Genomic DNA, 11,626 nt, shown 5'->3' with positions numbered 1-11,626 from the left:
TTGAAAAATATGTCCTACCAAACTATAAGGGACGACTGATTACCCCATTTTCTTTAATGGATTATGGACTTCTATCCAGACTCTAGGTATGTGATGTAGACTCTGTTATAGACTTCCCAAAGAAATTGAGTGATATAATAACTCAAGCACTCGAAGAAGACGAAACATTTGTGATATGTACTGTTAAAAGTTCCCCACCAGAATGGCTAAAACTGAAGATAGAACCAGCTAGACATTTAATCAAGATAGATGTTCTTGACATAACTAGTCTTCAAGTAGACCTTGAAGAATATCCTTCTGATCCTGATCTGGAATGGGTGGCACATTCAATACTAGCAGATCAAATTAAATACTGGCAAGCTTCTATTCAAGGAAATAATTGGTTCTAGGATCAGTAGGAAGATCCAGACGCTTACGTCCTAGTTGCTGAAACTTACATTGAAAAGATTTACTGGCCAAAAGACATGGGAACCATAATGTTTTCGTTTACTTTCTCTACTCAACATATGGCCCCTTTTCAACATTACTAAAAGAAATCCAAACACTGGGCAAACAAGATATTGGCCAGCTCAGCAAGAACAGCAACGACTTACAGACGTGAGCTAAACACAATAACTCAAGCCACTAGCTCCAGGCTCCGTCTTTAGATTATGTAGGTGAATAGAATCTGGAAAACATGATGGAAACATGATGCATATAACATCAACACTATGTCAACCATGATGGCAGCCTCACAAAAATCATAACCAATGACGATATGAAGAGAAGAAGCAACTGTTATAGTGTGTGCTAGTGTGATTTCAATTTCCTATGAGTACTGTAAGTATCTCCTGTAAATTTCCTTATGTAAGCTTGTACCTTGTTTATATAATTTCCTTATTTAAGTCTGTAATTAGCTACGTATGTTTTCCATTTCCTAGTTTATGTATTTTCCTATAAAATTTCTAAGGTGGCTTAGTAAAAATGCTCTATTTTCATCTCATTGTCTTCAAAAGTTAGGATTTGTCTCGTGGTCTAAGCTTGTAAAATCTGTGCTGACTAAGTTGGGCAACAAGAGCTATTGAAAGCTCGTTATTAAAACCTACAAAAGTTGGGGTGAAGCTTGAACAATAAGACATAACTGATGAGAAGCAATGATAAAAATATCCTTCCAAAATGTCTAGATTTAACAATCCCTGTTTATTTTTTACTGTTCACAATTACTATTCATAATTATTATTCATAATTATTGTTCACGACTACTGTTTTCTATTCATAATTACTATTCACAAATCTTAAAAATATTTGGAAAACATAACTTCAATAAGAAGCACGTAAAAATCTAGGTGTGTGCGCGCGCGCACACACACCCACACGAGTACTTTATCATTATGCCATATTAGTGAGGGAAACAATTATATGATTTTTTTATAATCCAGGTATCTAGTTATTTGAACCGTTTAATCCTGGAGGTGACCGGTTTAGCACCACAAAAGTTTTCCATCGATTACTAAGATAAATCTAGAAAGCGCGGATGGTCATACTGGACACAGCCTAACATCACGAGTAGTTTAAATACCGCAAGCGTATGATATGCCTTGTGAGAGATTCGAATTCTCATTGCATGTGAACCCTTTCTACCTCTTTCTATCACGCCATGGTCTAAGGGCACCTAATTATATTCCTTCTTTTTTTATATATAATCCAAGTATTTGGATCTTCGATACAACTTGTATCCTAGAGGTGAACGACCCAACCCCACAGACTGATCACAACACAAATTCGGAAGCATGGGCGACTCCTTGCTCAACTGCCAACATGCCAATTATATATTTTTTAAAAATATAATCTAGGTATTCAGGTCTTACGATCTGACAAATCCTGGAGGTGACTAGCCAGGCCCTACGAAAATTTTCCACTAGTCATCAGGGAACATCTGGAAGCACAAGCGACAATCCACACAATGTCCCAACGGTCCTAGTGGTTCAAATGCGAAAGGCAAATTTCTTCTAATCTCTTGGGGTTCGAATGGGTGCATGGGGAATCCCAATATGCATTTACCATTTTTTTAAAGTAATTCAGATATCCGGCTCTTACGATCTTATTAGTCCCAGAGATGATCGAGATGACCAACTCTGTCCTATAAAAGATTTCTAATGATCATCAAAATAAATCAAGAAGTACAAATGAATTTTAATGAATAGCTCACAACCATAAATTTTCCAAACTCTCTGATATAATATATTATAAATAAGATTTGAACTCTTATATTAAAGAGAGTCGATCTATCTCTCACAATCGAATCACAGTCTGGAATATAAATCTATTATATATATATATATATATATAACCTAATGATTCTTTATAAGGAAAAAAAATCAAACACCTAATAAATATTTTACATATTTTAAAATCTATTAAAGTAAACATTCGTATAAGTATGGATCCATGAAGGCTCTATGTAACATAGGAGATTTATTCTTTCGACACATAAGATCTCATGCCCCTGCTCTGGCTGTTGGGGTAAAGTCCGCTGCATAATTTCAGGTGGATCCCACTCCAATTATCCATGTCCACCTACTTTGGCAACTGGAAATGGCCCGGCCATTAACTCTGCGATCTAAAATAAATAGCAGAATTAATTTCGTATATATCGATCGACCCGTTAATCGGTTTAATTAAGTTTAAAAATTCGTGTATGATATTAATTTCCAAAGCAATTTATTTAATCTGATCTATACAAATTACTTGACCAACTTTAATTACTTGTTGACTTGTTCGTTGCTATGTAATTTGGGTGTGACAAGTGGCACTACGGCCCCGCACGCTGTAGCTGCACGTCTTAAATAATAAAATTATTAGCACTGCGATTTGAATTATTGATTGTTCTGCTCGCCTTCAATTTCGGCGATCGGGCTCTCCGCCGACCACCCGAGCGGCCTTCGCTTTGATTTCGTCGGCAATTTGGTCCACACAACGGTTCTCCACCGTCACCTTGAGCCCGTACTTCATGAACAGCGTTAGGGACATCTTCTGCTCGATGCGATGGCCGTCGGCGACGCGCAGGCGGTGGCGTAGAAGCACGGCGGAGGCGATGGACTTCATTTGGAGGTAGGCGAGGTCCTTTCCGAGGCAGATCCTTGGCCCGGCGTTGAATGCCACGAAACGGAAGGCGTCCTGCGGCTCGAACCGCTGACCGTCGGCCGACAGCCACCTGTCCGGGCGAAACTCGAGGCAGTCCTCCCCCCACATGGACTTCATCCGTCCCACCGAGTAGATGGAGTAGGTCACGGAGGAGCCGGCGGGCACGAATGTACCGTCCGGGAGCACGTCGTCGGCCAACACGTGTTTTGAGTCCTCCGGTACCGAGGGGTACAGACGGAGCGTCTCCGACAGCGCCGCCTTGAGGTAGACCAGCGCGTCGACCTCCTCGAAGGAGAGCGGAGTGTCGAGCCACGCGGCCGTGTTGTGGCCGCGGGACGCATGGAGGACGGTGGCGAGCTCGAGGAGGATGCGACGCTCGACGGCTGGGTGGGTGGACACGAGCCAGAAGAACCAGGAGAGCGCTACGGACGACGTGTCCCGCCCGGCCAGGATGAAGTTGAGAGCCACCTGCCGGAGGAAGTCGTCGGAGTAGTCTCCCTTCTTCATGAAGCGGGAGAGGAGGTCGTCGTGCACGTGGCGGCCGCCGGGGCCGGTGGCCGTGTCAGTGTTTCGGAGCTCGAGCTCGCGCGCCTTGATGACGGCGGAGAGGTAGCGATCTACGTGGTCGACGCTGCGGGAGAGGGTGTCTTCCATGCCGATCCGGAGGCGCTTCTTGAAGCGCCAGAGTGACTCCGGGAGGATGAAGCGGTTGAGGGTGGCCTCGGTGGCGCGGTCAAAAGCGGTGGCGAAGGCGTTCTCCGGGAGACCCTGGGAGAGCGTCTCTGGGTCCCTGCCGAAGGTGAGGCCGCAGATGTTGTCGAAGGTGAGGCGGAGGAGGAGATCCTGGAGATCGACGGCGGCGGCGGCAGGGGCCGAGGCCGCTTCCCGGAGCATGGGGAGGAGGCGTTTGTGGATGGAGCGGGAGACCCAGCGTGACATGGCGTGGCGAAGGGTGCGCGTGGTGAACTCCAACGCCGCCGTCTTTCGCTGAAATCGCCACGTGTCGCCGTCGGAATTGAAGATGCCGTCGCCGAGGAGGTCGAGGAAGACGGCGTGGTAGGTGGGACCCTTGGGGTAGTTATCGAAGCGCGTCTTGAGGACGTGCTCCAGGTTGCGTGGGTCGCACGTGACCGTCACCAGCCCCTGGCGCCGAGCCAGTCCCGGCACCGCGCAGATGCACGTCTGGTACGTGCCGCCGCAGGCGCGCAGGTTGTCGGCGATCCATTCGTGCATGCGCTCGGAGTGCTGGATGAGCCCCGGCAGGCTGCCCACGACTGGCCACACCCTCGGCCCGCTCAGCCGCGCCGCCAGCTTAGAAAACCAAACGACGTAGGCCGCCAGGCATAAAGCCGCAACGACCACCACCACCACCACCTCCATCTCTCTCTCAGACACAGCTTCCGCGCACAGTGTCGCGAGTAATGGAGATGTGTTGTAGTAGTACTAGCAGCAGCAACTGAAGTGAGTTATCATGGGTGATTAGTGATATTTATAAAGACGCGGGAGGTGGATTAGGAGTTAAATAAAGTTAGCTGGACAGAGCTAACATGGCGGGGAATTAATTGAAGTGGGGCCCCGCATGGCACGGTTAGCTCCGCTTAATCGAGACGCCCGCACCGCAGATGGGAACTGCGGATGGAGGCATGCACTATTTCACTGCCACCGCGCCACACTTTTCTTCCGACATATCCCTTTTATTATTTACATTTGTTTTTTTTCACAATGCATGGCACTAATTTAATTAATTCCGTTTAAAGGTAGAGAACTTGGTTGGCTAGGAAGATAGTTCTGATAGGCCTATTTAAAAATTTTGATTTAATAAAAAGTGTTTCCGAGGGGTGTGTCATACAGATTGTTAATAACTGGACTATAGAAGAGATTTTGATATAGACCTTTTTACATTCAATCAAGTTTAGAGAAATAATGAAATGAACAGTAATTATAAGTGTGTAAAATTGAATAGAATTGCATATCTTTTTTTATAGTGTTATTCTTTATATGTGCACGAATCTCAAAACGTGTCCAAAAAAGGATAGATCATAAAAATATTCTGACATTTTTCTCAAAATGAACTCACATCTCTATATTTGGTAGAAAGGAAACTTTTAATGTATAGCTTAAATACAGAATATTTTCTGTCATCCGTGACATAAAACATCAAAAAAGAATATAAGATCGTTGGGTTGAAGGGCCCGCCATATGCTTATATGGCAAGCCAACCGAGTTCCTCCTATGATCCGATCGGCAATCGCTCATAAGGACCAACCGATCGGACTTATAAAGTGTTATCAGGAACTCGTCCTCCACTCGGGCCATTTGTTTAGCCAAAGGGTTCAATCGGATTGGGTGGCCATTCTGTCTGATCGGACTATAGTTCTAATCGGCTGGACTACTCGACTCGGCTAGTTAATCGTGCTATCTTCAAGTGAAATATGTTTTGACTCTAGAGAGTGCTGACTCATCTTGAGTTGTTCATTTAATGATTCAGTGTCCGACCGGACCATTGGTCCAATCGAATAACTTGATGGACTCAGCATCCGACTGGCCCAATGGTCTGATCGGATAATCTCTCAACCGTAATGATCGACTGTGCTGGCTTCAAATGTTGACTCTTCCTTGATTTTGATCGCTATGTTAGTCATCCCTCTTGACTTTGACCCCACCAAAAGCTCCACATCATCCTCTGTATCACAAGTCTCCCCCTCAAGTCTAGTCAAAAGAAATTGCAAATCCGACTGATGGGACAGTTGTATTTGTGATGCTCCCTTGTCCTCCTATCGAACACTCGTTCTTTGTGGTGACGTTCAGCTCCAACTAATGTTATACTTTTTTATTGATATTTTTGGCGTCCTTTGTTTCCTAACTGGGCGCTCCCTTTTTGCACATTCGTTCAAGTTGAACTGACCTCACTCTAACACCTTGGAAATAGGGCACATCACTTATCATTAATGATAAACATGATGAGTACACCTTTTTATCATAATCCTGCGCATTACCTCCCATCCCTCATAAATGCGGTCGGTATTGGGTTGCCACATGTCAAACGTTGAAGGAGAGAATATCTAATGTGACAGGCATTTGTTGAGATTTGATGTGACCACCGTTGGTTCAAATTTTGATGGTCTAGATTAAATCTCTCCTTTTTATGTCCTTGATCGAATGCTCTCAGGGATCCTCAATAGAGTTTTTAAGGTTTACACTTCAACGCCACTTCATCATTTTGGCATTCCTCTCTTCATCTTCTTCTTCCTTTCTATTTCTTCTTATCGTTGCCGGCGATTGTTCAAACTCCTTGTTCCCTTAGTAAGTTCCATTTCTCCCTCACTTTCGATCTTTCAATGACGTCCTCCCTTGCTATCGTTGCCCACGATCTCTGATACACCTCCACCGCCTCTAACTTCAATGGCAGGGAGGTGGACAAGATGAGGCTTAATTATCACATTCCTCCTAACCATCGCATCATCATCCCTTCTAGTCATGATCATCCTCATCTTCCTCTGCCCAACTTTCACACTTTTTTCAAGGCCCAGTTCCTCGATAATCTTTGTTTTCCTCTACACCCTTTTTTATCTAAAGTTTGCTTATATTTTCATATCCCTTTGCAACAATTAGCACCTAACTCCATTAGGCTACTATGCGAGGTCATCGTACTGTTCCATGTATACCGAGTCCCCTTGCACCCCCGTGTCTTCTACTATTTCAATTATCCTAAGAAATCTGATCTAGGTGTCTTTATCTTCTAAGCTTGAGTGAGTGTAGTATTTTTTTGATAAAATGTCCTCCTCTAACAAACGCTGAAAATCTCATTATTTCTTCCTCCAACCGACCCATTCAGTGAATTTCCTAACCGAGTAGCAAATGGAATTTCCCAACCCTCCGGAGTTAAGCAAGTTCAAATGGTAGCCAGTGTACCTTATGGTCTCCTCCTAGCTAGCCGATATGAAGTACCATATCCATAAGTTGTTGACTGAGAGTGTGTTGTACATATTTGGATTAAGTCCCATTCGAATCCGACTGCAGCTTCGATGAGACATTCATCCTCTTATTTTTGTTGGATCTAACTGATTTATTTTTCTATGTTGTAGCTAAAACCATGTAAAAGGTCTTGCTAAGTGACTCTACAAAGCTAGTGGATGAAGAGATGGACGCTCTGATGGAAGCTAAATTAGAAAGCCATGGAATATTGCCAACCGACCCCTTCAAGGAGCCGACCAGCGATGAGGAGACAAGACGACTGACGAAGAGGAGACAAACTAAGTCGCCGACAGTGACATGAAAACCAATACTGATGAGCTACCACCTCCACACCCTTACTTACTACTGGTAGTTGTTCCCTTTGAGTCCACAACCTCCGTAGAACCCCTAATTCACCATCAACATCGCAAAAGATGTCGATCGGCCACACCAGTCCAATCGACCACATATTTACCACCAGCCTCCACCGAGGTCTCTGCAGCCCATGCACGTTCTAAGTGAGGGGAGAGCTCAACCTCGATTGTTCCCGAAGTTGCAGCCAGTCAGCATACTCCAGCTTCGTCTGAGCGGACACCATCACTTTTTGAATTGTCGACCAGAGCTATACAAGCACCGCCTATCCTGCTGCCATCTCCAACTGAGCCGACCCCACCCCCCGCCCCCCCTCTCTTCTTCCTCACTCATCTACCATGTCCAAATCAAAGATCAGATCTAAATCCAACTTGGAACCAAGCAAATAGGTTAAACCTCATCAGGTCAGGACTATCCTTAGGTTATCCTCATGACTGGCTTTGGACACACCCGACTGAGTCGCTGGTCCCAGAGCACATAATAAAGATCCAAGGTCCTCTAGCCCAAACTTGGGTGGATTCCCGAGCCCGAGCGATGTTGAGCTCACTAGAGGAGTGAGTTGACCGCTTCAGTCAGGATATCACTGTTGGTGCAACCTTAGGTCAAGGTTGACCTGGTTGACCCGACTCAAGGTGACTTGACTCGAGTTGTATTTTGATGTTTGACTTGGGAAGATTGTCGGTGCAACCTTAGGTCAAGGTTGACCTAGTTGAGTTGCATGTTGATGTTTGACACTCGTGAGAGAGTTCTATTCTTGATGTGAGACAAGAATAGATGTTTGGGAGATTATTGGTGCAACCGTAGGTCAAGGTTGACCTGGTTGACCTGATTCGGGAAAGAGTCCAAGTATGGAGACTTGGCAACGGAAAAGTCCAAGCAGGGAACTTGGCACTGGAAAAGTCCAAGCAGGGAGCTTGGCACGTGAAAAGTCCAAGTGTGGAGACTTGGCACAGGAAAAGTCCAAGTATGGAGACTTGGCACTGGAAAAGTCCAAGTATGGAGACTTGGCACGGAGAAGTCCAAGCAGGGAGCTTGGCACGAGAGAAAGTCCTAACTGGGATGTTAGGCAGTTGGAAAGACCTGGTGAGTGAAGCCAGGCAGTGAGAAAGTCCTAACTGGGATGTTAGGCAGTGTGGAAATCCTGGTGAGTGAAGCCAGGCAAGGGAAAATCCAGATGGATCAGGGATGATCGGACATCTGGTGTTGAGGAAAGTCCAAGTAGGTCAAAGGGATTGACCGGACACTTGGCGGGGAATTCTAGCAGGTCAAGGGAGTGACCAGATGCTAGGAATGAAGTACCAACAGGTAGAGGTTGACCGAATGTTGGTTTGGAAGGCTTGGGACTTGGTTTGGGCAAAAACCAAGTCACTAGTTATCTGATCGGTCTGGTGACCGATCAAGAATCAGCAACGATGCCACTGATCCGTCTGGGGACCGATCGGAAGGTGATCAATAGCCGCGAGAAAGACGCATGATCGGTCCGTGGACCGATCAGAGCTTCCGATCGGTCATGGCGACCGATCCAGTTTCGATCGGTCCACGATCGACGAGCACGCAATGCATCGATCGATCGGTTCGGGACCGATCAGGCCTGATCGGTCCACGAAGGCTCTAATCGGTCTAGCAACGGCTAGTTTCTTCGCCGTCTTCTTCGCAGTATAAAGGGGTCGAGGGCTGCTGCACGACTTCTTCTTTTGAGAACTGCTGCTGAAGCTTCGCTTCAACTGTGCTTTGATTGAGCTCGCCTCCGAAGCTTCGCGTGAGTCGTCGACCAGCTGCTGCGTTTGGGTTGTGAAGTTGCTGCTTCACCTCCAGTCGACAAGAAAGCAAGCAATTGGTAGAGTGCTATTGTATTCATATTGTATTGCTTTTCTTACTGTTCTTGTACTCTTTGTTTGCTATTGCAAACGTTTGTGGCGAGGTTTCTCCACCCACAAGGAGTATATTGTATTAGCCGGTTCTCCGGGGACTCATCCACCGACGGATTGACTGGACTCGTCCACCTTACGGACACGCCGAGGAGTAGGATCCCTAATCTCCGAACCTCGTTACATCCTTGTGTTAAGGTTTGGTTTTCTTCTCTTTCGTTTCTTTGTATTTTCCGCTGCGCTAACACGTTTTGTAGAAAGAAACGACGATTTGGGGTCGGCTATTCACACCCCCCCTCTCTAGCCGAGTACGAACGATCCTAACAAGTGGTATCAGAGCGAGGCCGCTCTTCGACGGATCAACACCCGGGGGAGCACAAGCTAGAGATGGATCAATTCGGAGAAGACATCACCATTCCACCCTTCTACAACGACAACTTCGCATATTGGAAGGTAAGGATGATGTATTTTCTTAGGACTAATATGTGGAACTGGTTTTGTGTACAAGAAGGGTTTACTCCTCCAATGGATAAAGAAGGAGAGCCTCTAGAGAAGAACAAGTGGACGAAGGAACAAGTCCACCAATCCACGATCAACAATGAGGTAACTAAAACAATTGAATTTTCATTACCTACTAATGTTTTGTGTAAGATAGGTAAATACAATAATGCCAAGGAGTTGTGGGATAACTTGGCCAAGTACCATGAGGAGAGCTCCACTTCAAGCCATGAAGAGGAGCCTAGTGAGCCAAGTAGCTCACATCATGGAGGGAGCGAATTGGGAGTTGAGGGCTACTCAACATCCAAGGAAGAAGAGGAGAAGAGTTCCTCTTGTTCAAGTTCGGAGCAAGAAGAAGAAGTTCCCACCTCCGGAAGGGTTGAAGAAGAAAGCTCATCTCCATCCACAACCCTAGGTAACTCAAACACTGTGATTTCAAGCAAATTACACATAATGTGTTTTGAGTGTAGGAAACATGGACATTACAAGAGCAAATGTCCAAAGAAGGTTAGGAAGACTCCACCGGCACCAAAGGTCAAGGAAGCCGGAGTCCCAACACGCAAAGGCAAGAAGCACGTGGTGTGCTTTCAATGCAAGCAACGGGGACACTATAGGAGCCAATGTCCGAAGGGGAGGAAACCTCACAAGGACAAGGGATGCACATCGATAGGGGGAGCTAAGGCAAACCCTAAGGTATCTTTTAAAGCTCATTCCTGCAATTCTAGTAGGATACATGCTAGTAATTTTATTGCATTAGTCAATAATGATAAGCATGTTAACACTAAAAATCAATACATGTGCTTAGGTGCTAAACATGTCAACCTAGATAGGGATACTACTAGGAATGCTAACCCTAGGATTAACACTTCTAAGGTTAAGGAAAACCTAGGTAGAAACCCTAAATCAACTAGACACATGCCTAGGAACACCTCAAGAAAGAATGACAAATCAAAACTTGAGGTATTAGAAAAGGAGAATCAAGTCTTGAGGTCAAGGCTTGATACCCTAGAAAAGGCCCTTAAAAATTTAGAGAAGTCAACTCTAAGGCCTAAGGGTCAAAAGTCCCAGGACAAGAAAGGTTTGTGTCACAAATCTAAGTCCCAAGTGGTCAAGCCCACTTACCACAATGTTCCATTCGATTATGGAACAAAACCTAGGGCTATGAAGACCATTACCAAGGTTACAAGGGGAGTCACCCCTATAGTTGACCTTGATGAGACCCAAATGACCAAGGCTTCAAAGCCTAAGAGGGTCATTAGGAGGGTTGCTAGGGAAGTCATCCCTAGTGAATATTTAGTGAATCCAATGAGCTCAAATAGGTATTAGGTTCCTAGGAGCATCTTCTCTACCCCATAAATGGGTTAGAGAGTGTCAACTCCAATAAGAAGGGTAGTTAACCCAACTTTGAGGAAATTGACACTCAAAGAGCATTTTCAAGGTTTTGTGAACCTTTGAAAATGAAATGGAATTATCATTTACTCCTTGGAAGAGTAAAATGTGCCATTATGGAAAAGAATGATTTTAATTGGCACAATTTGGGAAAATCTAGAGAACTCTCGAGGAAAAATGAAACATGCCAAGTTTTGAGGATAAATTTGATCTTTAAGTGACATGAATTAATCTAGAGTTCAAGAAGTGTCAAAATTAGGATTTTGGCATTTTAGGGCAATCAAGGGTTAAATTTTAGGTTAGCAAAGTGGTTAAGGATACTTAGATAGGTAATCTAGGTATATTTATTTATGCTAAATCTTGCCATGATTGTTTGCCCTCACATGTCATGACATCATGTTTAGTTTTATTATCATTTGGAA

At 44.9% G+C, this 11,626-nt stretch overlaps 1 protein-coding gene across 1 annotated transcript; it reads right to left on the bottom strand.

Moving 5' to 3' along the window:
* Positions 1-2,678: 2,678 nt before the first annotated feature.
* On the bottom strand, positions 2,679-4,580 carry LOC122046951 (cytochrome P450 86A22-like). Its single transcript, XM_042607911.1, has one exon. The coding sequence runs from the start codon at positions 4,501-4,503 to the stop codon at positions 2,878-2,880; it is 1,626 nt and encodes a 541-aa protein (XP_042463845.1). The 5' UTR covers positions 4,504-4,580; the 3' UTR covers positions 2,679-2,877.
* Positions 4,581-11,626: the final 7,046 nt, after the last annotated feature.

Source organism: Zingiber officinale, chromosome 2B (assembly GCF_018446385.1).
Source record: "Zingiber officinale cultivar Zhangliang chromosome 2B, Zo_v1.1, whole genome shotgun sequence".
NCBI classification, from domain to species: Eukaryota; Viridiplantae; Streptophyta; class Magnoliopsida; order Zingiberales; family Zingiberaceae; genus Zingiber; species Zingiber officinale.
This window is presented reverse-complemented; position numbering and strand designations above follow the sequence as displayed.

Coding starts and splice junctions, on each gene's coding strand:
- LOC122046951 (XM_042607911.1), bottom strand. CDS start 4,503: ATGGAGGTGGTGGTGGTGGTGGTCGTTGCGGCTTTATGCCTGGCGGCC.